The sequence below is a fragment of the Suillus subalutaceus genome, assembly GCF_016647625.1.
Source record: "Suillus subalutaceus strain FC151 chromosome Unknown DFJ58scaffold_110, whole genome shotgun sequence".
NCBI lineage: Eukaryota > Fungi > Basidiomycota > Agaricomycetes > Boletales > Suillaceae > Suillus > Suillus subalutaceus.
Genome location: NW_024540359.1, coordinates 133,449 through 159,140, shown reverse-complemented (window position 1 = coordinate 159,140; position 25,692 = coordinate 133,449). Strand labels below are relative to the sequence as shown.

At 46.5% G+C, this 25,692-nt stretch overlaps 7 protein-coding genes and 1 non-coding gene across 8 annotated transcripts; 3 read left to right on the top strand and 5 right to left on the bottom strand.

The window, feature by feature from the left end:
* Positions 1-340: 340 nt before the first annotated feature.
* On the bottom strand, positions 341-2,984 carry DFJ58DRAFT_731726 (uncharacterized protein; the record flags this gene model as incomplete). The annotated part of the gene is made up of 7 exons (XM_041386078.1): positions 341-467; positions 521-665; positions 717-1,071; positions 1,794-1,929; positions 1,984-2,077; positions 2,133-2,815; positions 2,875-2,984. The coding sequence occupies 7 exons, from the start codon at positions 2,982-2,984 to the stop codon at positions 341-343; spliced, it is 1,650 nt and encodes a 549-aa protein (XP_041240265.1).
* Positions 2,985-11,867: 8,883 nt separating this feature from the next.
* Positions 11,868-12,277, top strand: DFJ58DRAFT_804906 (uncharacterized protein). The gene is made up of 2 exons (XM_041391062.1): positions 11,868-11,911; positions 11,964-12,277. Exons 1-2 carry the CDS (start codon positions 11,899-11,901, stop codon positions 12,224-12,226), a joined length of 276 nt encoding a protein of 91 aa, XP_041240264.1. The 5' UTR covers positions 11,868-11,898; the 3' UTR covers positions 12,227-12,277.
* A 25-nt stretch (positions 12,278-12,302) lies between these two features.
* On the bottom strand, positions 12,303-15,343 carry DFJ58DRAFT_804905 (monosaccharide importer). Its single transcript, XM_041391061.1, has 22 exons — positions 15,094-15,343; positions 15,013-15,034; positions 14,819-14,951; positions 14,607-14,769; positions 14,527-14,546; positions 14,429-14,467; positions 14,321-14,372; positions 14,194-14,267; positions 14,087-14,137; positions 13,852-14,029; positions 13,739-13,803; positions 13,651-13,681; positions 13,578-13,591; positions 13,479-13,522; positions 13,300-13,429; positions 13,167-13,246; positions 13,038-13,101; positions 12,911-12,980; positions 12,730-12,853; positions 12,589-12,659; positions 12,465-12,532; positions 12,303-12,402 (listed from the first exon to the last, which is right to left on the bottom strand). Exons 1-22 carry the CDS (start codon positions 15,173-15,175, stop codon positions 12,367-12,369), a joined length of 1,611 nt encoding a protein of 536 aa, XP_041240263.1. The 5' UTR covers positions 15,176-15,343; the 3' UTR covers positions 12,303-12,366.
* A 1,598-nt stretch (positions 15,344-16,941) lies between these two features.
* On the top strand, positions 16,942-17,023 carry DFJ58DRAFT_t125. Its single transcript has one exon. It is a non-coding gene; the product is annotated as a tRNA-Arg (tRNA).
* An 806-nt stretch (positions 17,024-17,829) lies between these two features.
* Positions 17,830-18,620, bottom strand: DFJ58DRAFT_46350 (uncharacterized protein). Its single transcript, XM_041380508.1, has one exon. It carries the CDS (start codon positions 18,596-18,598, stop codon positions 18,020-18,022), a length of 579 nt encoding a protein of 192 aa, XP_041240262.1. The 5' UTR covers positions 18,599-18,620; the 3' UTR covers positions 17,830-18,019.
* A 13-nt stretch (positions 18,621-18,633) lies between these two features.
* On the top strand, positions 18,634-20,687 carry DFJ58DRAFT_747945 (uncharacterized protein; the record flags this gene model as incomplete). Its single annotated transcript, XM_041387564.1, has 4 exons — positions 18,634-18,919; positions 18,975-19,107; positions 19,161-20,417; positions 20,461-20,687. Exons 1-4 carry the CDS (start codon positions 18,713-18,715, stop codon positions 20,685-20,687), a joined length of 1,824 nt encoding a protein of 607 aa, XP_041240261.1. The 5' UTR covers positions 18,634-18,712.
* Positions 20,522-22,974, bottom strand: DFJ58DRAFT_854517 (guanine nucleotide binding protein, alpha subunit). Its single transcript, XM_041393870.1, has 9 exons — positions 22,543-22,974; positions 22,470-22,490; positions 21,895-22,420; positions 21,730-21,838; positions 21,617-21,703; positions 21,274-21,562; positions 21,134-21,216; positions 21,042-21,075; positions 20,522-20,977 (listed from the first exon to the last, which is right to left on the bottom strand). Exons 1-9 carry the CDS (start codon positions 22,766-22,768, stop codon positions 20,928-20,930), a joined length of 1,425 nt encoding a protein of 474 aa, XP_041240260.1. The 5' UTR covers positions 22,769-22,974; the 3' UTR covers positions 20,522-20,927.
* Positions 22,975-23,300: 326 nt separating this feature from the next.
* Positions 23,301-25,019, bottom strand: DFJ58DRAFT_804866 (Golgi phosphoprotein 3-domain-containing protein). Its single transcript, XM_041391060.1, has 3 exons — positions 24,540-25,019; positions 24,082-24,334; positions 23,301-24,006 (listed from the first exon to the last, which is right to left on the bottom strand). Exons 1-3 carry the CDS (start codon positions 24,813-24,815, stop codon positions 23,408-23,410), a joined length of 1,128 nt encoding a protein of 375 aa, XP_041240259.1. The 5' UTR covers positions 24,816-25,019; the 3' UTR covers positions 23,301-23,407.
* Positions 25,020-25,692: the final 673 nt, after the last annotated feature.

Here is a 25,692-nt window from a genome sequence, read left to right as displayed (position 1 = left end):
TGATAGAAATGTCCTCCAGTAGCAAATGATGCGATTGGCGTGTACACGGCGTACACCATTCCAGGAGGAATTATCCTGATTCCATGGAACATTAGCGATCGAAATTTCAGCACTTCATGTACTTACAACATATCTCCTGGCCGGAGAGTGATTGGCTCTCCGTCGCAGTTGTTCTGGAGCCATTGGGTGTGTGCTGTGTATTTGGCAAGTTTTGCGGCAAGCTCCTGTAGATGAATGCGATATGTGCCTCTGCTTTTTAACCGGAATATGACCTAAAATTTGAGACCAGCCTCCATCCTCATCCAGGTTAACATCCCATCAGCCTCATGACGAGGATGGGTTAGAAATCCAGCATGATGCAGTAACCCCATCCCTTGGCAGTGAAATATTTAGCATGGACCTTGGACCTGATCGGAATTGAGCGAGTAGTTTGATTCCAACCATGCATGAGACCATGATCGAGTTGCCTTAAACTGACCATCAGCAATGTGCGACGATAATCAGAAAATATCGGACGTACATGATACCATATGGCATGCTGACATGTGCGAGAGGTATATCAAGGATGCATTGAATCTTCGTGGGATCGTTCATCGATGTGAAAAATGAACCAATCGTGCCCGTAATGGTTGTGTTCACATGATCATTGCATCGCTTCCTAACATCTATCATATTCATCAATAATTTCAAATGGAATGACGCGCATAAACACGTACCGTGGATATCAACTGGGCAATTTGGTGAGATCACAAATATGGCATCGAGGTATTGACACGTCACTACTTGCTCCACTGGATTGTATGGCACTTCATGGAACATGACACATTTATTCATACAGAGAGATTGCCCGACTGTCAGCTCAAAATGAGGAGTGTGACGTGCTGCACCAGGCATGAACTGCACATCAATGGTATTGCTGCAAGTAGATGCTGGGAATTTTGTCATGAATCGGATGAGCGGGATATCGACCTCATTGCACAGATTGTGATTTGAGTCATTGTAAGCCGCAGGAAGGACACTCCGATGCCCATCCTTCCGTGTGATAGTCTTGCTGCTTTTTGGGCTGATGGTCTGATGACATGTTGATGGTTTGAAAGAAAGAGCGCGGTGTGATAATTATGGCACTCAATTAATGTTATCATTGCTGACATTATATTGTTCTAAACAACCACGTTATACAAATGAAGACCAAAAACGCTTGGTGGCTTTGCCTTTGTTGCGCCTATATAACAGGTCATCGCCGTATCATGATTAAATACATATTGACCATACTTTGAGGCAAAATAATGACATGTCAGTTTCTGCCAATCTCATCTCATAGTGAGGTAGGCGCCTGATCTTGGCCAGTTGCTCGCTGGATTACGAGGGGATTCCAAGCGCAAGAGACATGATGAATCCTCTGGAACTAACCATGGTTCTTCTCACCCTGCATCCAGTCACAACGGCATTTCTTCCTCTGCTACAAATGACTCGTCTTATAAAAGTCATGGCCTAATACAAAGAAGGTCACTCGCAATGTATTTCGCCATCAATGGCTTGATGGCTGCGGTAATATCGTTCATTCATCCTGAGGGAGAAGCAGTTTCTTCGTTCTTGCCGGGATCATTGACTGGCAACTACACTCTCGGTGCACTTGATCACACGACTTCCTCTGACCGCTATAAGTTTATTCCATCTCACATCATGTTTTTCCGCCAATCGGTAGTTGCATTTGTGAGCTGTCATACGTGTTTGAATATTAGGTATCAAAACTGATGTATTGTACACAAGAGAGCCAACAGCGTCAAATATACTCCTGGACAACTCTGCTCGTCTTTGTCCTCGGTGGGAGAATCCTCCTCTACGTCCTCATCGAGGGAATCCTCTTCTATGTCCTCATCATTAGAATCCACCTCTGTCTCCTCGTCCCTGGAACCATTGCGCATCAAACTGGATCACACAGCTCAATCCGACGAATCCCCAGGTCCATAATACAGTCGGAACCCACGGTCCACATCGCGTTCAGGAACTCGAGGAAGCCCCTTATAATCACTGAATCTATTTTCAAACGTGCTGTTAGAGAAGCAGCGGTGCTTTTCTATGTGATTTTGTCACTTGAAACTAATATGTCAAATTGAACTAGATGTACTTACTGTGGTTTGGGGCAGGCATGTTGGCCCTGTCGTCAGCGAGTTTCCAGAGTAACATGTCACCATGTCCAAAATCATCCCATACAAACCTTCGTGAAGGTCCGATGATAATGCGACGATCCACGATTCCACGGGATTCCAGGAACGTTGCACATTCGCTGTGACCATCGACACGGAATACAAGGACTTGCAGGGTTGCATGTTGGAGAAGACGCTTCACAACGCCAGGGAAGTCCCCTCCTGCGTTGATGAAGACGAACCATAGCGCCAGGTGGGTCAACTTGGGGAAGGCGTTCATGTCAACAGGGCGAAGCATTTCCTTATCTTCTATCTCAAGATGCGTCAATGTAGCGAACGTGTTTGCCATCACCATGGAAGAGTGAGTGAGCGATAATCTGATGTGTAAACAGAGCACCGTGAGGTGGATGGGTTCCAGTACGTGATGCAGATTTGTGAGGTCAGGAATGAAGTCCTCGTCGATGGATGCTATGGAAAGGTTGGTGATATCTTTGCAGAGTGACAATATCTCGACTAGGGTAGTGTACGTGATATCATAGCCGAGAACCATCGCTGTAGTTGATGGAGGAGGATCGATATGCGTTTTCCGAAGGCGGTAGCATTCCAAGAATCTGAATGCATGGTCTTCATCATTGAAGACGACCTTATTATACAATAATCTTTCAAATCTGTATGTACAGGATAAGTAGAGAGAGGGAAAGGATTGAACATGGCATCGAACGCTCACAAGATGTAGGTCCTTTTGGAAACACAAATCCAGGATGCTGCTTCCTCTCGTCTATGAGTGGCGAGAGTGAAGATCTTCATGACAAGCTCGAGGGGAATGTTTACAGCCATCATTGATAGTATCAGACGATTATTATCGAATCAATTGATTGCTATCTGTATGGCAAACAATGAAAAAACAAATTATCACTTATCCCTAGTGTGGGGGGCAGAACTATTTGGATTTAGTTCTGCCTGTTATAACCGGAAAAACTGGAAATACCGGTTGTTTTGCCAGGGTGGCAAAACTCTAGGCGCTATGCAGACTATGTATACAACATTCCTAACGATGACATCAATATTTTACCTCATCCCATCCGCCACCATCGCCATTGTAATTAACCACCTCAACCTCATCTAGAATTACCTGTGATATTATTCCTTGTTCAACCCGATCCAACTCGTCAAAATTAACAGCATTTCCCTCGAGCACTTCAACTTCGTTAACGTTGTAGCTGTGGCATTGTTCCAATGCCACAGCTATTTATCGCTGGATAAGTGTCTACTGTCAATGAATGGCAACCAATTACTCGTCTTATAAAAAGTCATGGCCTAATATAAACAACACAATTGGCACAGCTCATCTCCTCTGCCCCACCCCCACCTATCAAATCACATAACCTATAGCGAAGGAATCAGTGATGGCTGCACGAATTGCGTCAGCATTTTTTGTCCGACAATTGAACTCCCCCTCGATGAGCTTCTAGGGAAGGAGTACCATGGCAAAGACAACTGAATGGCAGATGCTCCCATTGCACAACCAGACATCACCAAAGAGAATTAGAATGATGAGGGTGATGTGTCCATGCGGTCTGACGAATACAAGAACAACCCCAATAATTCCACCATCCTTCGAATGCATATCAGAATACATATTTAACACTACACGAAGATCGTTCACTAGTGTGGGTACGCATGCAAGAATGTTCTCTCATTAATTTCTAACCTCTCCTCACCCATTCTAGTGTCATGAATTTGCGGAATACAGACATTTCCTCACCCAATCTCCTCCATGCAAAATACACATTGATCAAAATAACGTGTGAAGACACATGGTCAATACCAGAGTACTGGCATTGTTGAACCACATGTCACTAGAAATAGGGGGTGTGATGTACATGCTCTTCTGTGAGGGTCAGATGTCTCACTCCCTGTCAGAAGCATGCAAAAAATCATTATGTATTTCATTCATGGACTCACAATATCTTGCATTTATAACAGAAATTGGCAATTTTATTAAACACATCGGGTAAGACAGAAAGATAATATGTGAACACACATCTCAATCAATTAGCAGCAGATATTGCATGATGGAATCACATTGTAAGCTGCAGCAAGGACACTCCAATATCCATCATCCAATGTGATCATCTCGCTGCTTTATGGGACTTGGATTCCAAGCACACAAATGACCAGATGGAGCTGGCAGTCCGATGACATTGTGGTTGTTTAAAACAACGAGCACAGCGTGAAAAATATATTGCTCATGTAAGGTTATCATGGCTGACATTATATTGTTCTAAACAGCCAAGTTATACAAATTACAGCTATTTCCAAACCAATAGCCCAAATTCCATTTTATAAACTCACCGCCTTTGTTTAATTTTGGAGCGAAACAAATAACCGCTCCCCTGCCTTTCTTGACTGTTGTGTCACATATTTCTAAATTCGAACATGATATTTTTAGGCTAGAAAGACTACTCTACATCATTTGTAAGGGCTTGCTGACTCGGTATGATGACTAGCAGGCATATGAGCTAGTTCAGTCCACTCGCTTGCAATGGTGACCACTCAGCGCTACTTCTCACTAACCAGCCCAGTGATTGTACCCTCATGCTCCGCTTCCAACCAGTAGCGCCAGTGTGAAAGAGAAATAGGTACCAGGCAGTTAGCAACTAGCACTATTTATCAAATGATGCATGAGTATAGTAATCACCCCAGGAGGACTGCTATTGAAGCAACTCCCTACTAAAAGCAAGGGGAGCGATAGTGATGCTAACTAGAAGTCATGTAGATGGGCATGTTTGATAGTGGAGCAACACAAATAACTGCCTCCCTGCCTTCCTTGACTGTTACGTCACTAATTTCTAAATTTGGACATGATATTGTTGGACTACAATGACCACTCCACATCATTGGTAAGGGGTTGTTGACTTGGTATGATGACTAGCAGGCATATGAGTATAGTCATAGTTAACATCTGGGCCGTCCACCCGGAATTAAAATGGGAATTTGAAATGCCACATCGCATCAGAACCATCATTTATCCTTCCGCTTAGTAGGATATGTAACAGCATGTAGTCCCATGTGGGGGTTTCAATGTGCACATCATCCATTACCACTAGACACATGCATCCATCTATCATCGACGGAATCCGAATCATCAATCATAATCTGGATAGAGCTTACCAATCAGAAGAAGGGTTGTTTCCAATTCTTTGGGCTATTTGTCAGCATTCCGTAGTCCTAGATTCTGCAGCTCACTAGATAGCTTCTGGAGCATAGATACATGTCTTTTACTCGAAACCTCACATCTTGTCATGAGGGGACAAAGAGGCAAGGAGCACTGGACTCAGGGTATGATGTGGACGCTTGGGCATGGGATATGAAAACCAGATTGCTGTTGTGAGTTGCCATAGCATATCTTGGTGGATTTATTGTTCCCATGCTAGAAGCAGGGCAGCGACTCTCTAGGGCGTCCCAAACTCACAACAGAGGATATATTGGAGGCATTGGCTAAGGGTAAGGAGGTATGTTCAAATCATCACCTTCTTAACAGAGCAGCAGATATTTTCCAGCAGGACATACTGTCATGGGAAACATAAGTGTAAATGCCATTGTTGTCTCTTGAAGCTGGCTTTCTCACAGAGGGCAATACCCTTGGAGATATAACCTGTTAATGAGGGCTTGATGGTGATGGACTTTTTCATGATCAAAGTTAGCCTGGTGTGATCATGGGCGTTGCGAACTCTGTCTTGACAATGAAGTTATCGACAATTAGGATGGCATGTCTCTAATCGTGCTTCTCAGCTAGCAAGACTGTCAAGCGACGAGAAGGAGAAGCTTGCTTAGGGCTTCAAGCAGATAGGCAGGTAGAACCAAGTAGATTCAAGTTAGAGAATACAGGCGATACCCTACTAGTATATATAGGTAGGAAGTGATCGAGGGCGGGACTGCCAAATTAGTGGTAAGAGCAAAGGGGAGAGTGAGTCAGAGATAAGTCCTGGTCAGGCAGTAAGGGCATAGGGTTGAGTGAGTCAGAGATAAGTACCGGTCAGGCGATAAGGGCATAGGATTACACAGCACTGATTCTACCTCAGACATAATCATATATAAATTTATAATTCACATTTACAATACATAGAGTGACATGAATAGCAAATGCTCTGAGAAGCGAAAATTATTTATAATATTGATAATAGCCAAGGGGAAGGAACCAAGACCTTGCTACCCAAATAATCTAGTCGCTACCAGGCATTTCACTTGCACTGTCTTATCTTACTTTCCACTCTCACTCCCTTTGATTTCTTCTCGCTGTCGCTAGTTGGACGTCGCATAGTGCTATCGCATAAAACAACTTGCATAGCGCCTGTCACTTATACGCACGTTTCTCTGTCGGAACTCACTTGCAGCTGATTGCTACAGCGCTACTCATTAGTTTTTGGTCTTAGGTTACTATAGGTTTGAAGCCCTTTGCGCTATCGCTTCCCTTGTTTATTAGTAGGGAGTTGCTTCAATAGCAGTCCTCTTGGGTCGAAGATTACACTCGCGCCTATTTGGATAAGTAGCGCTAGTTTATAACAGCCTAGTTGCTATTACTCTTTCACAGCGCCTGCGTGTACGATGCGTGAGGCATGGCGGTTGGTGCGGTGTGCCAAACATCCTCACAATCGGTCTATAGCCGTCTGTATGGACACCTACCGGATCCACTATCCGTGTCAGATATATGCTGCATGCACTTGGCCTTCATCCTACCCATGTCCATCCATCCCCATTGGTGTGCTATTTGTCTTCTTTTGTTGTCTCTGATCACTTGCAGGCCATATTACATGTGCGTTCCCATACATGAGGCCGCCTGTGCTTTATTACATACTTACGCTACGGACTCACCTGTACTTACTGTCGCCACTTTGAGGATTCCGAGTTTGTACGACTCACGATAAATAGTTGTGCTTGTCTCTGTGAATATCACTTCCTTTCACTCCCTTGGATTCAGTGTCTAAGTTTGCGTGTCTAAGTCCCCTTAGTGTTTCTGCTATCATGGATCTTTGCGCATAACCCGCATTTCTCACCGCTCGTTCTGCTCGCACTTTCCGTTACATGGATCATTACCGGTAGCTCGTTACATCAAGACCTCGATACCTCACACTCTCCGTCGCTTTCCGTGTCCGTCACTTTCTGTACCCGTCTTCATCCGCTATCCGTACGCAAAAGCCGTATAGATTGTTAGTCCTTTGGTTGCATCCCCTTTGGACTCACCAGATATCTTTCACACATAGACTCCCATAAAGGAGTGACAACCAACAAAAAAGCCCTCAGAGACGCAAAGTTCAAAAAGCGAAAAATAACTGGCACTACAACCAGTCAAAGGCTCCCACACCCACCAAGTGAAAAAAGTGAAAAATGCTGGTGGAGTAACAACCAGCACAAAAGCCCCCAGACCCAAACATGCTGGCACCATTATCAACGGTAGACTCCCATAGAGGAGTGACAACCAACAAAAGTCCCCCCAGACCCACGAAATGAAAAAAAAAAACGAAAAATGGCTGGCAGTACAACCAGTCAAAGCCCCCAGACCCACAAAGTCATAGGAAGCGAAAATTGCTGGCACCATTATCAATGGTAGACTCCCATAAAGGAGTGACAACCAGCAAAAGTCCCCAGACCCAAAAATGCTGGCACCATTATCAACAGTAGACTCCCATAAGGAGTGACAACCAGCAACAAAGGGCCCCAGACCCACAAAGTGAAACAAAAAGTGACAAATGCTGGCACCATTATCAACAGTAGACTCCCAAAAAGGAGTGACAACCAGCAAAAGTCCCCCAGACCCACAAAGTGAAAAAAAAAAACAGTTTAGAGTGGGTGAAGAAGAAGGAAGACAGAAAGAGAAAATTTTTGGTTCAAGTTGACCGCATTTTTGCTTATATAAGCATTTCTAAATACAGCCTGTCACTTGGAAATTCACATATTGCAGAGTTATGCTACTGTCTCCCTCTATCTACTGTGCCCAGAGGCATGAATCCATGTCAATACTGATGTTCCCAGTGTTTTGCGATCATATTGATTGATTGAAGATGGTCTCAGAGTCATTTGGGCCCATGTGAAATTGTGATGTGTCAGTCAGCCTGATACCTCCCTAAGACTTGCATGACTTGATCTCAGGCTTATTTATGAAGACATGGACCAGTAGGAACAATAATTTGATATGTCAAAGTCATGTTGTTGTAAAGTTGCTCACCTATGGTCAAGTTGACCGCTTTTGCTTATGTAAGCAGTGTCACCCCTGTGATGCTGCCTCACCCAATGATTCATTTTTTGAGCTTTCACTTGACTTGCTCGGCTTCAAATAGAACTTGTTTCTGGGGTTATTGAGTCATCTGAATCTGATGGGAACACTGGTTTGGTCCGAAAAAATCATATTCCAGAGTGATGCTATCCCCTCCCCCTGGCTACTACCTACTGTGCCCAGAGACAGGATTCCATGTCAATACTGATGTATAAAAGAATGTTTCTAATGTTTTTGGATCATATTAATTGATTGGAGATGGTCTCAGAGTCATCTGGGCCCATGTGAATTGTGATGTGTCAGTTGGCCTGATACCTCCCCACAAAGATCGATTTTTATAGGCTTCCCATTACTTGTCAGTCCTTCAAGAGTATTCTTCCTGGGGGTTCTTGATCCCTCTGAACATGATGGTCAAGCCAGATTTGCCAGAAAAAATCAGGTTCTTGAGATATGCAAGGTCCCCCTCCTCCCTCCTATCTCATATATATTGATATTATGTACATAATGATATATCAAAGGATGTTCCTAGTGTTTTATGATCACAGAAAGTGATTTGAGATGGTACTGGAGCATTCCCAGCCTGTCTGAAGTGAAATATGTCAGTTTGCCTCATACCCCCCTGCAAAGATCGATTTTTACAGACTTCCCATGACTTGCTGGTGCTCCAAAAGCATTTTTCCTGAGGGTTTTTGAACCCTCTGAACATGATGGTCAAGCCAGATTTGCCAGAAAAAATCATGTTCTTGAGATATGCAAGGTCCCCCTCCCCCTCCTATCTCATATATCTTCATATTATGTGAATACTGATATATCAAAGGATGTTCCTAGTGTTTTATGATCACAGGAATCGATTGGAGATGGTCCCAGATTATTTCTAGCCTGTTTGAATTGAAATATGTCAGTTTGCCTCATACCCCCCACAAAGATCGATTTTTACAGACTTCCCATGACTTGCCAGTGCTCCAAAAGCATTTTTCCTGGGGGTTCTTGATCCATCTGAACATGATGGTCGAGCCAGATTTCCCAGAAAAAATCGCGTTCTTGAGATATACAAGGTCCTCCTCCCCCCTCCTACCTCCTATATTTTGCTGTGCTTGAATTTAACTTAAGACCGATACTGTAAAGGCCTGTCCTAGGGTTTTTTAGGTGTAGGAATCGATTGGTGATGATCCTGGACCACCTGGAGATCAATATTGGTGACATATGGTGGTGGGGCCAAAACGTCAGTATTTTGGCCATATCTCCACAACCCAACCGCCGATTTCTTTAATTGTTGGCTCATATCATTCCTGGAAGTACCCTCCATGATATGTACCAGCCCATGAAAAGAACTTTTTTCACAAGTTTGAAACCTATTTCTGAAATGACCATATAAGTACAGGAATTGATATAGGGCGCTCTAGGAGGTCAAATAAGGGCTGGGATGGGTTCATATATGTTGTGAAGATATGCTATAATGATATGAAAGCAAGGGTATAATGAATTAAAGGCACCTAGGTTGTGAAAAATGCGAAAATACAAGTGGTGAGTTAAAGGTCAGAGAAAGAATGTGTTCCCTCTTTCCCATAGATTATGACAAATGATGTTCCTATGTTCCCTCTTCCCACGGAGTGTTCCCAATAAATGTTCCTGTGTTCCCTCTTTCCCACAGTGTTCCCACTGTCCTAACCAAATAAAGACATAGTGTTCCCTCTTTCCCACAGATAATGACACATGATGTTCCTGTGTTCCCACTGTCTTAACCAAATAAAGACATAGTGTTCCCTCTTTTCCCACAGAATATTAGTCTTGGTGTTCCTTTGTTCCCTTTACTAACCAAATTAAGATGTTCCCTCCAGGAACATCTATGGTCACCATAGATGCTCGACTCCAATAGATAGGAATCGATTGGTGATGATCCTGGACCACCTGGAGATCAATATTGGTGACATATGGTGGTGGGGCCAAAATGTCAGTATTTTGGCCATATCTCCACAGCCCAACCGCCGATTTCTTTAATTGTTGGCTCATATCATTCCTGGAAGTACCCTCCATGATATGTACCAGCCCATGAAAAGAACTTTTTTCACAAGTTTGAAACCTATTTCAGTTTTGACCATATAAGTGATATGAAAACTCCTATGCTCTCCTTTCTCTCCGTCGCCTCAAATAATAGCGAATTGCACTGTTCTTGCTTGCGTCATGGTTGGGGTTCAGTTTGACAAGGACATCGTTCGGGTTGATAAAAGGTGCTGTTGATGGATTTTCTTCTATGCTTAGCGAAGAGATTATGTAGCTCTGCTCTGCCCCAACTTGCTGAGTGTCTTTGGACGCAGTTCCAGAAAGTACTCTGGGCAGCAGATGGAGGCGATCTCGACAGTGCTATCCGCCAAGCATGGCATGCCAACGTCATCTGTCGGGTGTTTGACGTAATCTACTTCCACCTCCGAAAATGTGGAACCTGGGCGTACGCTGGAAGATTTTCTTACGAATAAGGTCATGTCAATACAATGATCGTGATTCATCGGCAGCACTACGAAAAGTACAGCGCTTCAAGTTCGACGTAATATCCTTGCGCCCCGTATCTTCGCATCCCGTATCACCTTCAGACCCTACCTGGTTGTGGCAGCATCAAACCTCGTGGAAAGACAATTCCCACTCGCCAGAAGACTTCGACTGGCTAGTGGACTACCTCAGCGATGTTTGTTCTACTAACACAACACAGCAGGTGACATCCTTGTACTATTGAGTAGTATCAGTGTGAGCTGCAGCCCCACTAAACAACATGTATACATCGAGAAGCTTATCATCTGCATGAGGAGCAGCATGCCTCCCCGTTTACGTCATGCTGCCCTTCGCACTGCTCACAGTTCCCGAGAAGTCTTAGCCTCCATCGATGTCGTTGATGATTCAAACATGGTTTTGACGAATTTCTCCCCTGCTATCCTTACCGCAGTCTGTCCTGACTGCGCAACACCCACCGGTGATGGTCCTGACTGCTTCTTCCATCGTGATCGCGATAGGGCTCCGTGAAAAACTCCCGAGTTTTTAACACTGGAGTTTTTGACACGTCATTATGTAAATTCGAGATAGCACAAGTCGCGGTGATCGCGACTTGTGCTATCTCGAATTTATCTTTGCCCTAGCGACGAATTCCTACTGGTACCCCCATTTGCATTGCCAAATAGATCCGGCCATTAGGATAATCGCACTGTGCTGCGAAGAGTCATACAAGACGCAAGTCGACTTTCCCACCGGGATTTCAACCAAGTCACTCTCTTGGGATCACAATTGTTCCTCGCCCGGAACAGAAATTCACTAGGTGGTCATTGATAAGTAACGGAGTCCGTTTTATTGAAATTGTGATTTCAAATGACGATCTTGTGCCTGGACCTGGCTAGTGCTAGACTTGGTCGCCCCAGGTCGCCCCACAAGTGGAGGGAAGAAAAGGGCGGGACCGTGGCCATGGGGAATTTACACGACCAGCTAAGTGCTTGGATGCTCGGGAAAAGTCGGTGGCTATGTAACTTTTATGCTTCAACACATTTTCCAATTTACGCCAGTTTTCCTTCTTTTTGCAGGTCTTACTGGTGGAGCGAGAAATTTTAACCCCTTGAAGTTTTTGTATTGGGGTATACACCAGCTGAAAACATCCGATGAGAATTCTTGGGGTCTGTGGGATGGTGCGGGTATGGGTGCTATGTGGAAAAGTACGGAGTGCGTCACCCAAATCCACGGTTTTCTAGTAGGTACATGGTATACCGCGAGGAACCGCGAGCCGCCGAGTAGTGATAGGGACAAGTTGATATCTAATATGGTACGATGAACCAATCTCAAGCCTCGTATTTAGCGTAACAATTGTATTAATCAGTCAGCTCACGCGCCAGTTCTCATCTGACACAGACAATGAAAGTAGTGAAATAATTATTACGACCTGGGTAAAATACTACATGTTCAATATATATCTCAGACCTGTCCTTTCTCCTCGACGTAACCATCGCCCTGTGAGGGAAAGGGTAAGTGTTAAACACCATAGACCAAAACACGAGTCCTCTATTGCATACCTTCTTCTTCTGGACGTACGTCTCGCCCACTTCCAGCATCTGTCTGCGGTAGCTATCGGATTTGAGAACTTAAATAAACGGTCAGGCACTGCTCGGACTGGATCAAAGGTAATAATAAACATACCGGAAGACTCGCGGTACAAAAGATCAATCTGTTCGAGAGAAAGTCCTTTCACTTCGGGGATGAAGAAATAGCTGCATAAATAGAAAGGGGCGATGGCCGGATCAATAATGCAATGGAGGCGGTCAGAAGGGTAGAGCTCACGTGAAGATGAAGCACCCGAGACAAGTCGAACCCCAGATGAAGAACACCTTAACACCCAGGTTAGCGGTTGCAACGCCGTTGACACCAGTGGTGGAAGGGTCGACAAGGTAAGGTGTTGCGTATCCTACAGTTGTATTTTCGTAATTAGAGGAGAAGAGTGAAAGGGAAAACGCCATCTTACCGATACCGAAGTTCCAAAGCCAGTTGCTAGCCACGCTGAGTGACATGGCCTTTGCACGGATATTGAGAGGCTAGAGACCAAGAAAATATTGGAACTAGTGTAGGTGACGTGGTTATAGATGACTTACGAAGATTTCTCCGGTGACAACCCATACAACTGGACCCCATGAGATAGCATAAAATGCAATATAACTAAGAGAAGGCAAGAGAGAAAATAAATGAGTGACCTGACAGGAATTTAGTGGTAAATTCCTTACAAGCAAACGAAAGCGATTAAGACACGCTGCGCGGGTATGTTTACAGCAGCTGTGTCTGTCCGTCCTGCTGTTACTCCGACCTATCATGGGTGAAGTGATTAAAATGGCCTCCAGTGGATGGCAGGCTACTCACGATTGCGACGATGAATTCGCAAAAACACATGCCAATAGCACCAATGAGCAGCAGGCGCCGACGGCCCACTCTGTCGATCAGTTGAACACCGACGATGGTCATTACGGTGTTTACGACGTCGGCAATGATACTAAGAAAGATGTCGGTAATATAAATGTGAGCTCCAGGTAAGAACTCACGTGATGATGAAGGCGTTGGTGATTCCGGCTGATTCAAAGAATGTCTGCGGAAATAGTTCAGGTCACCGATAATAAGCACGCGAAATTGAATGGACTGACAGTGCCGTAGTAGACTAAAGTAGGAGCAGAATGAAGGTTAGAGAGAATATCGAAGTTGGACAATGGCACGTACAGATGAAGTTGATTCCAGTCAGTTGTTGCCACTATTAAAGAGGTATGTGGGTAAAGAGTACGAGTAAGGATAACAAAGGAGAACCTACCCCTTGTAACCAAATACCAGTCCATGTTCGGAGACCGTTTTTCGATTCATTGTTCCTGAAACAATCTAGCAGCCTCTTAGCACGAGTCTACAGGAAGGTATCAAATTACCAACCCATATACGTCCCTTGCCCGATTGCGCGATCGGCTGCAAGAGCGGTCGCAATCTCATCGAGTTCGAGTTCAACTTCAGGAGATTCGGGGGGCATGGTCATGAAACGGGCCAATGCTCTTCTGGCTTCATCCTCGCGGCCTTTGTGCATGAGGAACCGCGGACTTTCAGGAAGAAGGGCCTAGAAGAAAACCGGATTGGTACAGCAGAAGTCCTGACAAAGGAGCTGTGGGCTTACAATGCCACCACTAAGAATAGCGGCCCATGCGAATTGTACTGCGATGGGAGTCTTGAGAAATTACGAGTAAGCCCCATAGCATGACTTGCTCGAGATACTCAACATACCCTCCAAGCAGTATAGCTCAGTTCATTTTTTGTGGCATTTAGGACGATCGCGGCAAGCAATGCCCCGATAGTAACTAAAGATAGAGAAATAAGGAGAATACGATTATGATACAGAATAAACACTTACTCGCAAGTTGATAAAGCCCGACAATCATTCCACGCAAGCTTTTCGGTGCACACTACATGACGTTTGAAGACCGTCAGGCTAAGTTATTTTTGCAGGATGAACACTCACCTCGGACTGATACATAGGAATCAAACATGAGACCAGCCCCTAATGGCATCCATCGTAAGTTACGAATGAAAAGGAAAATATTAGTATTTAGAACATACCACACCGAAGCCGGCAATGACTGATGTTATTCACGCGTAAGAAAGAAAAGCAAATCCAAGAAAATCTGATTTGAACATACCACGTCCAACCACGAAAGTGGTCCAGTGCGTGTCCAGCTGTAAGCCCACTCCAAGGCAGAAGACACCACAAGAAGCGACGATGCCCCACTTTCGCCCGACAATGTCCGCCATAGGAAACGCAAGTAGAGCTCCAAAGAAAGTTCCCGCGGAAAGGATTGACACCTGTCAGAACAATCGGTCAAAGTTGCGTTAGAAAGTACCATTTACGTACGACGAGACTTTTATGTGCTGTAGGAAGGTAATAACCGAGGTCACCCGCGGTCGCGACACTGGGGTCATATACACCGAATGTTTCCAACCAGTTGGGCATAGCAATGACACCTCCAATGGTACCAGTATCATATCTATTGAATGTGAAGTAATGTCAATGACGAAACGACGAGCAACAAGTTCATGAAAGCGAACCCGAAAAGAATACCACCAAAAGCTGAATGCCAAGAGTATAGATTAGTGTAAGGACTTGGGAGTATAGGAGAACAACAGTACCTGCGAAAGCGGACATGATAATCGCCCAGAATAATGAACCAGTGTTGACACCAGTCCCTGATCCTCCAGGTCCCCCAGGCATTGTAGCGATTGAAAAAGATACGGTACTACGTGGAGAAGGGCGGACACGTCGGGGGTAGAGATGCTAGCCTTGGGCCTTTCTTAAGGGATTGAATGAAGGCCGCTTCGGCTCTTGGCGTGCGCAAATCGGTTCAACAAATATCGAGCATGTGGTCAGAAAATGTCCAAATTAGCAATATCAATCGTGAGATCCTACACACCATATGCTCATGGATGAGCGCTTGAGCTCTAGCCTCTCTGAAATACTTGGGTATGGACATCCCCACGTGTCCCGTAGTCAGGGCCTCCATCTTCCGTTTGACAGTTCGTCGATTGTCCTGCGATATACTGGTTGCTATTTCAGGATCTACTGTGAGAATGATATGCACTAGATAACTAGCAATGTCAGTGTGATGGAGATACATGAATCATTGTACTGCCGAGGATAACTAGAAGTGGTAGTGGTGATGCCAGTATCAACATCATATATCAGTGGCTGATCCTACCTAGCAACTTCCATCAAGCTTAGTCATACATGTACCTTGCTTATATTTAGTTTTAGCCGTCTAGCCTCATGGTATTGTTTAGCGGGGAGACGATGGCATGGACAGACCAGCATTCCCCACAGCACGGAACGGAACCAGACACTCACGGGGTAAACGTCGCATTGAAATGAATACAAATCCCGTCATATAGCTTGTCGGCATCTACTACGATACACCTCCATAATCAATTGGGGGTTTGGTCATTTTATGTAGATACCTAAGCAGGATTCTAGATGCGGAGCGCTCTAGATTGCATTTCGAATGTGATTTCACTAGTGGCAAAATGGTAAAATGTCGGCGAAACCCCCGCTGTGGCGCCCTAGGATATCCAAAATGCTCCGCCTCTCCTGGTATGGAAAACTGTCGCATGGAACTCCGGGTAAAACATAACCTCAAGTTCCCCCTTTGCCTCCCCAGCACCATCTCCCTCTTCGTCAACCTTGTCAAACTGGAACAAAGGTATAGCTGCCACAAGTGGCGAGCATGACCCATCTCCAGAAGAGAGTGGAGACCGAGCTCTCCCCACCCACCGCGCACTCGGCTGAGGTTCGCCAGTAAGATACCTCCGCACGATCTCGGCGGGCACAATCTGGTCTTTTTCTGCTAGTGCCACGGCCAAATTACTGACCTCCTTTCCGTCTCACACCATCTCCGTCTCCGTCGTCATTCGCCTCTTCGCCACGCATGAACTGCACCAGATCATCACCCCCATAAACAGCCCTGCTCCCAGAAAGATCACACGAAGTCCTTGGGATCCGGCGCAAATCGCTGGCTTCATTCTAGCGCAAAAACCCAAGTTGACTTTCCCACCGGGATTTGAACCAAGTCGCCCTCTCACAATTGTTTCTCGCCCGGAACAGAAATTCACTGGGTGGTCATTGATAAGTAACAGGCGTTTGATTGCGGTTGAACGTTGAGTTTCCGAACATACCGGAGCGATCGGTTGCCTACATCGGTCCCGACTACTTACAATCTGTGTACTTATAGGGTTGTCGTAGGGTCATCACTCACCACAGTGCACCACCTGTCCTCGTGGTTTCTAAAACATACCAAACGGGTTGACTATTGCGCAAGGGGTGATACCTGAAACTGAGTGTTTATCTTTTATAGTTTTAGACTGACATTTAGGTTGTCTTTGCCTGAGCAGGGCGTCTTCTTTGCCCTCGCTGGAACAATTTGCCAACACCGGCGGTCTTTTAAGAAACCGGAGTGTCATTTCCAACAGGAACGATAACAACAGCACGGCCGCCTGGCGAAATGGCATCGCGTCTGACTACGATAACGAAGGAATCAGGAGATTGCAGGTTCGACCCCTGCGGTGGTCATTTTGGTCCAATTCCTCTCGGACGAGATTCTGTGAGCCCAGTATCCTACCCGGTACACCGATCCATTTTGCTTGAAGCCCGGGGCCCCGAGCTCAGAACACTCATTCGGACTGGTCAAATGGCCATACAGAAACGGTCCTTGACTATACTCGACCATTGCATGTTAGGGCATGGACGCGCTTGTAGGTTCCCAGGCACGACGTCGATGAGATTCCCAAGGAAATGAGAATCTTCTCAAGGTGAGCATGGTCGATGCGAGAGATTTCCATCGACACTGAGCGACGGCGTTCCTGTAGTAGGTTCTACTTCTCGTACTTGAACTCGGCGGACATCATCCCGCATTAACCTTCATCTATATCCGTCACCATCCCAGCAAGTCCCTTGACTCTGACTCTCCCAAATATGCAAGGGTTACGCTACTTCGCACATGCATGTGCATTGTTGTCAACAAACAAGAACTGTTGGCCCAATATAGGTTGAGCTGTTTCCTATATCTTCTTCAGATGCTCACTCGCCATTGTTTTCAGGTCGTGGCCGGTAGACTGGTAGACATGTTTAGCGAATTCGCACTTGTATCTGTCCTCAGGCTATGCGCACATCCGAACTTTCGAACTGTCGGATTCTTCGCTGTGCTGGTCTAGGCTAATTGTAGGCTGAAGCTCTCCACCTTTTCACCATCGCGAACTTGGAAGCAAATCATACAAGGACGACTTAACGTTGTGCAACCGCTCTTGTGCTTTCACTGACTGAACTCAGATGAGTGAGTCGGCGTATCAAACGTACTGGTAGATTCAGCAACCACAAGTAGCGCTGCTGCATATCGCCAGAGTTCTAAAGACAATTTATTCGTAAAGTAGCGTGAATCAAATAAAATCATGCGAGGATGTTTAGCTGTCGACACGAACGGACATGGATTTACAAACGTGTGCTACACCTGATGTGAATCTCGAATATAAAGAATTTCTGGTGGTATGTGCAGAGATTATCATAAGCATTTCAGAGAGACTCGACAAGAAGCTCGTACGGGGCCCTGTTATCCACTCCTCCTTTGATTTGCAGGGTGACATGCAATTTGCGTCGTTCAAACGCAGACTGATTCCAAACGGTAATGAGTGTCTGCACCTCGTCCCTAGGGCTTCTCGTGAACTGAGAGTCATATACGGTCCCAGTTGCTCTTGTGCCGAATATACCACGGACGGGGAATGGTGTTATGGGAACGCGAGAACCCACTGCGCTGAGTCCCTGACCCGCAAGACGAGCAGAGATTCCAAGATCCTCCAGGAAGCGGGTCCAGTCTGCCTGTTGAATGCCATGTTTATCAAGTAGACCCGAGGGATAAAGAATGCGGAAACCATCTGCGAGGTTGTTTCCAGCGCAGGGGATTCTGAATGGAGGGAAATCATTAGATTTCACTCTTGGAGGCGACGGAGTGGAGAAGCAGGCGGGTGGAGGATCCAAGGGCTTGCGAATAACAAGAGATGAATGTTGGGATAGATCTATAAAGTGAGGTTCCCAAATGGGCGGTGCTGTAGTAGGGCTGTATGGCGGCGGAAGATCTTCACGCTCAGTTGACATGATGGTAGTGGTCACAAAACACGTGCATCATTAGCGTGGTCTTTAGCGCAGATGGCGTTGCTTACTACTTAGCCTTACGCGCGCTTTACTCATGCAAAGTTCCTCCTGCTTGCAATGCGACCACTAGTTCTTCATGTATCTGCCCTCAATGATCTCGAATACAACTTATTTACTTCAGCTCTCAACGATCTCGCTGTTTCACCCGACCCAAACACCGTCCACAATGATGCTCACTTTGAAGCCATGTCCGTTGGCGTCCGCGAAGTCCGAGCATGGCTACGAGGCAGATATCCTAATCTACCAACTACGGATATTGACAAGGTTCGGCCATTTCTATGCCTTCTTTATATGTCCTAACCGTATGCGTCTCGCCCAGATCCTGAAACTCTTCTACCCAAACTTGCTCCACACAGATTGTCTCACTGGTGGCCAGTTTTTTGCTGCATTCAGGCTTGTCCTTCATGCCGCGTCAGGTAAACGCGTTGATAGAACTCTCGCGTTTGTCCAAGGTGTGTAACACCTTATCCTCCAGTCAGCACTGACCAGAATTCATGCACTCCAGTCCACCTAAACCCCGAAGTTCTCGAACGCTCAAGATCAAGATCAACTTCTCCCTCAAAACTCCAACTCAATGCTCCGCCAGTCCATCCCGACCGACCCAAACAAGACGCCACGTCCTCAAACTCTTCTTCTCCAGACACAAATCCCTTTCGCCAATCACTCGAGTCTGAAACACAACACCCATTATCATCCGTTCCCGATCAATCTGACACCCCTCCCGTCATACCTTCCCGTTTGCAACAGAAGATCAGCCATAATCCGTTCTTGGTACGCGACAAAGTCAATGGGACAGACCCTGCTCAGAAATCCCCCGAGAAGCGTAACGATGGCAAGACACCACCCCTTCCTCCTCGAAAACCAGCACCCTTGGTTTCCCAACAACGTCGCACATCATTAGCCCAGTCCCGAGGCGCACCTGGTCTGGCACCATTCGATGCTCCTCGCAGTAGCCATATCATGACTCCCTTGATGAAGCAGTCACTGGAGGCTAGCAAGCATGCTCAGAACTTGAAGCGTGTTGAAGAACAGCTGGATCGTGAGCGTGTTCTACAAGTGCTCAAGACGACGTCGTCCGGTTCGTCAGCGAGCAGCAGGCCGCGCAGCTTAAGTCCCACGAAGCAGTTCCGCAAAGGACTCGAGAGTCGTTCGTCGGGATCTGAAGACACGTGCCCTGCACCTCCGCTCCCCCGTCGACGAACACCCAGCTCTCCATCATCAACATCGAGTTCCCTGCCGTCCATCGACCAAGTGGCGAGTGCTAGCTTAAACACCCAGTCCTCACATACGCCCACCCTTTCCCGCCCACCACTTCCCACCAGAGAACCAACCCTTCCCGGAAACTCCCTCTTAATTACGACACCGGACGTCTCGTCCCATCTCCCCGCGCCGCCAACTCACCCTGATCGCAGACCCACAAACGACACAACAGAGTCCTTCACGTCTTCCTTCATACGTCCTACGCGGTCCAAGTCACTGCGCCACACTGCAACGCCCCCACTTCCCCCTCCTCGGCGCAAGCGTCCCGAGAGCATACAGGTCATTGCAGCGTCAAGCACAACGGAGCTCCCCGCATCCGCATCCGCATTTCCCTCTCACACACGAACGTCCTCATCCCAAGGCCTCTCTCGCCATATCTCCTTAACGAGAGACCGCGACACCACCGACACCTCACCAATGTCCCACATCCAGAAAACTATCTCAAATCTTCAACTCAAAGCCCAACCAAAACTGGATGCGGCACGGTACAAAGCTGAGGCAGGTATCAGTCGGCGGGGGTTTCGTTCACCATTCGCATGCTCCAGCGAGGTGGATGGAAGAGGGCGAGCAGGGGCTGATGACGGATACCCATCAGGATGACGACGATGGTGCTCATGTTGATCGTGATCCGTACACGGACTCTCCTAATGACGACGAGCCGAGCTCAGGGGAAGACCTGGAGCGGATGAAGAACTCTGGAATACATCGTGACTTTCTGAAGGAAACAGACAACCTCAAATGGCCAACGGGCGAGGGATGGAAACCGTTGTAGCTTGATAGACAAGTTGAGCGTGTGGTCATGTGAGAAGTTTACTGATTGTATTATGTCCTGGGACCCTATAGATTACGATATGGTATTCACAAGTCATGATTCAGCAAGCAAGGGGGTATTCGTGCACTCATTACTCTTGTCGTATCTATATCGTCAACTGTCGTATCTTCATCAGGTTTCGCCGAAGTTTCGCATGTGATCTGTTATTACAAATGTTTCTATCGCTCCGTGATCCGCTGCTTAGAACAAATCCGCCCGCTTCAGGTATTCGCGCAAGATCCCGTCCCGCACTGTCAGATTGTTCCTTCATTTCAACAGGCTGCGTAAACCACAGGAGAATACAGAAGCACGCACCAGATATTAGTGTCACAGACATACTGTCCGTATCCTATCAAGCAAATGAAGATTAACAGGACTTTCGGCCTGGAACAAGGGGAAGAACCAACGATGACGGATGTCGGGTATATATGAAATACCCGCGGCTCCGGAGAGCAATACCTCACCGTGTCCTTGAACTTTTGTCGAAGGTCTAGAGGCAAGTCGTTTAATCACGCTGAAAGTTCGCGACACAGCAAGAAATATATACATTTGACAACATCATTCGTCTCATTCGGCCGGTCGCCATAGCTGGGGAGATAACGCTTCACCGTTACGCCGTTTCTGATTTTCTCCTCGAGAATGTCCATCTTGTTTAGAAAAAGGATGAGGATCGTCCGTGAGAGAAGCTTGGAGGAGCATATCGCCTTCCAGAGTATGAAGGAGTCCTCCAAACGGTTGACACGAGGGTCTTCAAGAAGTCGCTCGTCAAAACACGAGATTGGTGCGAGGAATATGACCGCATTGACTTGATCAAAATACGGTAGCCAAGCGTGACGCTAGCAGACATCATCGGTGGTGAGCATGAATTGGAAAATCGGCGAAACACGGACTTGTGTGCGCGAGCCGCCAACATCGAAAATCTTCCATTTCGGAGTATCGGTCTCTAGAAAAATGGATTCAGAACAAAGGGGGAAAATCTCACGCTTTACTCACTGTCATCAACTATCAGGTCGTGTTCCTGGATGTCAAGCGTGCGCAATCGAGCCCGGAGGACGTCGTCATCAGTTGGCTCATAATCTCGTACCGATAATCGGTCGATGGAGTCTAAAAAGCTGCGGGTAAATGGATTCAGAGAAATAAGGCAAGAAAGGAATATGAATAGGCTGACAAGCCAGCAGAATCCTCGAGCCGGGTCTTCCGTCTCCATAGCATGGCTTGTATATCACTATCCCTCCATAGGGCCTTGATGTCATCCTTGCCATTCGCGATCACGTCTGTGCTGTCGAGTAAAGTGGAAAGATCTTGCTGGCAGGAATGTCGCGGGGACTCGGTATCTCGGGTTGTTTGAATAAAGTTGCGCCAAGTCCGCGAACGAACAAAGAATTCCGGTGAGCCACAAGGTGCGATTGTTGTCGGAGAATTTCGTTTTCGTAGTTGGATGTCTTCCGTGGCGCCGAGTAAGCGTTTCAGATTACTCTCGACTGCTTGGAGCGGACTGAGGCGAACTTTATATTGACGATAGTAATCGTCGAACCTGAACGCGTCATCGAGTTCGTCTGGGTCAAGATCGTCCATCTCCTGCGATAGCGCATCAAGGATGGTGTTTGCAGACCGAACGAGATTTAACAGTATAACCGCTCGCCATGACGCTCGTTCCTCTATCCATCTATCTCGGGCGAATCGCATACGGAAATCTGCGATGCTCATTCAATGATGACGGAATTAGAAGGCAACGTAACCTACTCTTCAAGGTTGTTGATTTACCTGTTGTAAAGGCTAAGACGGAGGGGAAAGGTTAGAAATTGAATATACACACCACTTTCGCTCTGACCCAAGAGTAGGATCTTGACTATACCCTCTTCTTTCTTTCGTATCGCCCGTTCAGCGCGAATTTCGTCGTCAATGAGATTACTTATTCTTTGAGCCTCGGCCTCTCGTTCTTCCCTCGCGGCTCGCTCGTGTGAAGATTCGTCCGGGGGTGGTGCGCTGATAACCGCTAACGGATCTGTGGCATCATGATGGAAGACCACACTGAAAGCCATCTGAGTCAATGGCCGGGAGGACCGGTGCTAGAGGACGATTATGGGTATGAAGAAGTGAGAATGAAGGATTTGAGCGATAACGACCCTCGCTTTATGACCAATAAATCTGTGGGTGACGGAGTAACTTCTCGTAAAAGTTGATCAGGGACGGGTCGTGATGAGCTTTTAGGCAAAAATCAGGCCAAGTGAATTGGTAGCGGGAAAAACGATCAAGTGTGTGCAAGTCCGAGGCATTGAAACATGATTTGAACTAAATAATGGTGTAGCCCATTAAGTAATCTTGTTGTAAATTGTGATAAGATAGGTCCCAGGGATTAAAGTTGAATTGGATTGGAGTTCTGGTGAGAGACTTTTGTTGTGAAAGGGCCTTTCAAGAAAAACTGAAAGAGCACAGCAATTAAGCACAGCGTATGTGATCGAAAATGATCGCATTCCTGAGAGTGTTGTCAAAGAAACCCATGCATGTGTCAGCATGGCTAATCCTCCTCGTTGAGAATTTAAACCCAAGTATATCACGCCAAGTAACAAAACATGTGGTCCAAAAGGTATAAATATCAATACTACTGGTCAGCTGCATAGTCACGGTAGCTACTTGGTATATATGGACAAGCGCCTATAAAAAAAAATTATGCATTCATCTCACAACAGTGAATCTAATTTTGAGAGAACTTCGAGAACTCCTGCAATCAGTTGAAACGAAAGGTCTTCCTCTCCAGTCATCTCCCGCTTCACCTCTTGCACAAGTCCCAGCACACTCTCTCGCCCGCTAGGAGTATTTCCCATCCCAATCTTCACGGCATCTCTCTTTCTCCCGCCCCCAGTCCCTGTCGCCGAGGTAGACCCGAACGGCCAACATGCAAACTCCGCCAGTACCTCGTCACATCTCTGAAACGCAGCTTCCCTGTCTTCATATGTCAATCTGCCAAACGCATTGTCCAATACACTCGCTGCATATGCTGCGCATACTAAGCAAACAGCACGTGTGACCCTGCATTGAGTTCCTTCTTTGTCCAAAGCGCTCGGTGGCACTGTAGATGTGGTCGCAGTGAGAAGCGATACCGCTCGTGTGACAATGCTTTCCTTCGTTCGTACGTCCGCGACTGGGTGTGTGGCCATATCGAACAGCAAGAAATTACGCTTCTCAGTACGCAGAACACCCTTATCCACCAATCCTTTCGCTAGACGTTCGCGAACTTGCTTAAGTTGGTATCCAATTTTCATGACATTCCACGTCTCTCCTGTAGACAAAGTCAGCTTCGCAATGGGCAATGCGGCAATAATAGCATAGAATGCTTATAAAATTATAGACGCACCACTTAAAAGATCAACCCAGCCATTTATTGACATTCTGTCCGTCTCCTGCCCCTTCATCATCTTCAACGTTTCATCAAGGATAGTTTCACCAGTCTGTTTGTCGTCAATAACCTCAACCAGCCTGTCTGCAAGCGGACTCCGCCGTTGATTTGAATCCTTGACTAGAGCTATGCGGCGGCGAAGGGCGAGCTCGATGAGAATACACCCTCTAAGTGCATAGGATATGCTGTCGTTCCAAAAGGAGAGGTAGCCCTGCAAAGAGCTGACGTCAGGGCGTGGCAAATGAGGACACATGTGCATGAATATCATCCAGCTCATGCAGAGAGGCGCCTTCGATTGTGATATACCATGCCATACTGCGGAGGCAGGGTAGCCTGGGAGAAATGGCAGATGGTACAAAAGAACAGCGCACAGAAAAGGAAGGGTGTGAGGTATATAAGAGAGGTTCCAGACATACATGTTTGTCCTTGAGACCAAGGAGGAGCACTTCTTCCATGATTGTCAGCCGAGGCATTCTTCCACCATAGCGACTGTCCTCCTGGACTTGATCGAGGTCGCGAGGATCACAGGCAACTTTGCTTCCGCCTTCAAAAGCTGAGCCTGCGTGCGTTAGACCTGTCCCATTAGAGTTGGGACCATTTGGCGTCCAGCTAGGACTTGGGGTGTCATCCGAGGCTGAGGACGACGAAGCTCCAGCCACCCGCCTGCGAGAAAGTCCACCTGCCGAGCTCATCGCATACCACGTTCAGTCTGAAAGATATGCGGTTCCTAGCTAGCTAGTATTAAGGTGTAGAATGGAGAGATGACGTGGTTTAAAGGATGTCCGTCAGAGCAGTGACGGTTTGACCTTGAAAGCTGTGTCACGTTCCCCCGTTCGGAAATACTCCGTTTCATGTTCCTCAAACTACTTTTTAGTCTTTAGCTCCAAAGACCGAACTGCTCTACTAGTAAATGCTGCAGTGTTGAATCTCCAGAGTCCCTCGAGCCTGAGTGACGCAGCTACAACCTCACCATACGATGCTGCACGCAATCAGAATGTGCAATTCTTTTATTACAGAAATGCTGCCGCTTCACCGTCTTTAGCTGACTCTTTATGATTTGTTCTCAGGAAACGGGTATCTGTGATACACATAGGCCATAGACTCTTGCGCTTAATATTTGGTTTAGAGCTGCGGCAGTGAGCTTCCCAACAGCATCGCCACTTCCCCTTGACCGATCATAATATTCAACATTGTAGATGATGAAGTTCCATATTCATAAAATGGAACGTCATCCGCTCGGACGACAAGATCCGGTACCAGAGCAGAATGTTCTCACAGAGTTATACTATCTTCAACTTCTCATTGCAGAATCTTTCGCCTCCTTGTCTTTGACAGCGCCTTCTAGGGCACACAATAACTTCCTTGCGATACTCCGAGTCTCGTCGGTTCACCTGACGATTCTAAACACTCGAAGCCATACAAAAAGGTGATCCGAAACGTTTTAGTCTACAACTCAACTTCAAACGCTACGTTCTCCTTCATACTACAGTAACCTGATGGTTACGCATACTACATGCAGTCCCCTGTGATGGTCGAGAAGCACCCAAGCCGATGCGACAAGGGCATGGC

Excerpts from the sequence above, each read along its gene's own strand:
- DFJ58DRAFT_46350 (XM_041380508.1), bottom strand. The coding sequence starts at position 18,598 with ATGTCAACTGAGCGTGAAGATCTTCCGCCGCCATACAGCCCTACTACA.
- DFJ58DRAFT_804866 (XM_041391060.1), bottom strand. The coding sequence starts at position 24,815 with ATGAGCTCGGCAGGTGGACTTTCTCGCAGGCGGGTGGCTGGAGCTTCG. Across the intron at positions 24,335-24,539 it reads TTGGTCTCAAGGACAAACAT|GGCTACCTCTCCTTTTGGAA; the intron begins GTATGTCTGGAA and ends AGCTCTTTGCAG. Across the intron at positions 24,007-24,081 it reads CTGGGTTGATCTTTTAAGTG|GAGAGACGTGGAATGTCATG; the intron begins GTGCGTCTATAA and ends CTTTGTCTACAG.
- DFJ58DRAFT_804905 (XM_041391061.1), bottom strand. The coding sequence starts at position 15,175 with ATGCCTGGGGGACCTGGAGGATCAGGGACTGGTGTCAACACTGGTTCA. Across the intron at positions 14,373-14,428 it reads TTCCTATGTATCAGTCCGAG|TGTGCACCGAAAAGCTTGCG; the intron begins GTGAGTGTTCAT and ends AACGTCATGTAG. Across the intron at positions 14,030-14,086 it reads CTATTCTTAGTGGTGGCATT|GCCCTTCTTCCTGAAAGTCC; the intron begins GTAAGCCCACAG and ends GTTTTCTTCTAG.
- DFJ58DRAFT_854517 (XM_041393870.1), bottom strand. The coding sequence starts at position 22,768 with ATGGCTTTCAGTGTGGTCTTCCATCATGATGCCACAGATCCGTTAGCG. Across the intron at positions 21,704-21,729 it reads TCCAGGAACACGACCTGATA|ATTTTCCCCCTTTGTTCTGA; the intron begins GTTGATGACAGT and ends GTAAAGCGTGAG. Across the intron at positions 20,978-21,041 it reads GTCTGTGACACTAATATCTG|TGCGGGACGGGATCTTGCGC; the intron begins GTGCGTGCTTCT and ends ACAATCTGACAG.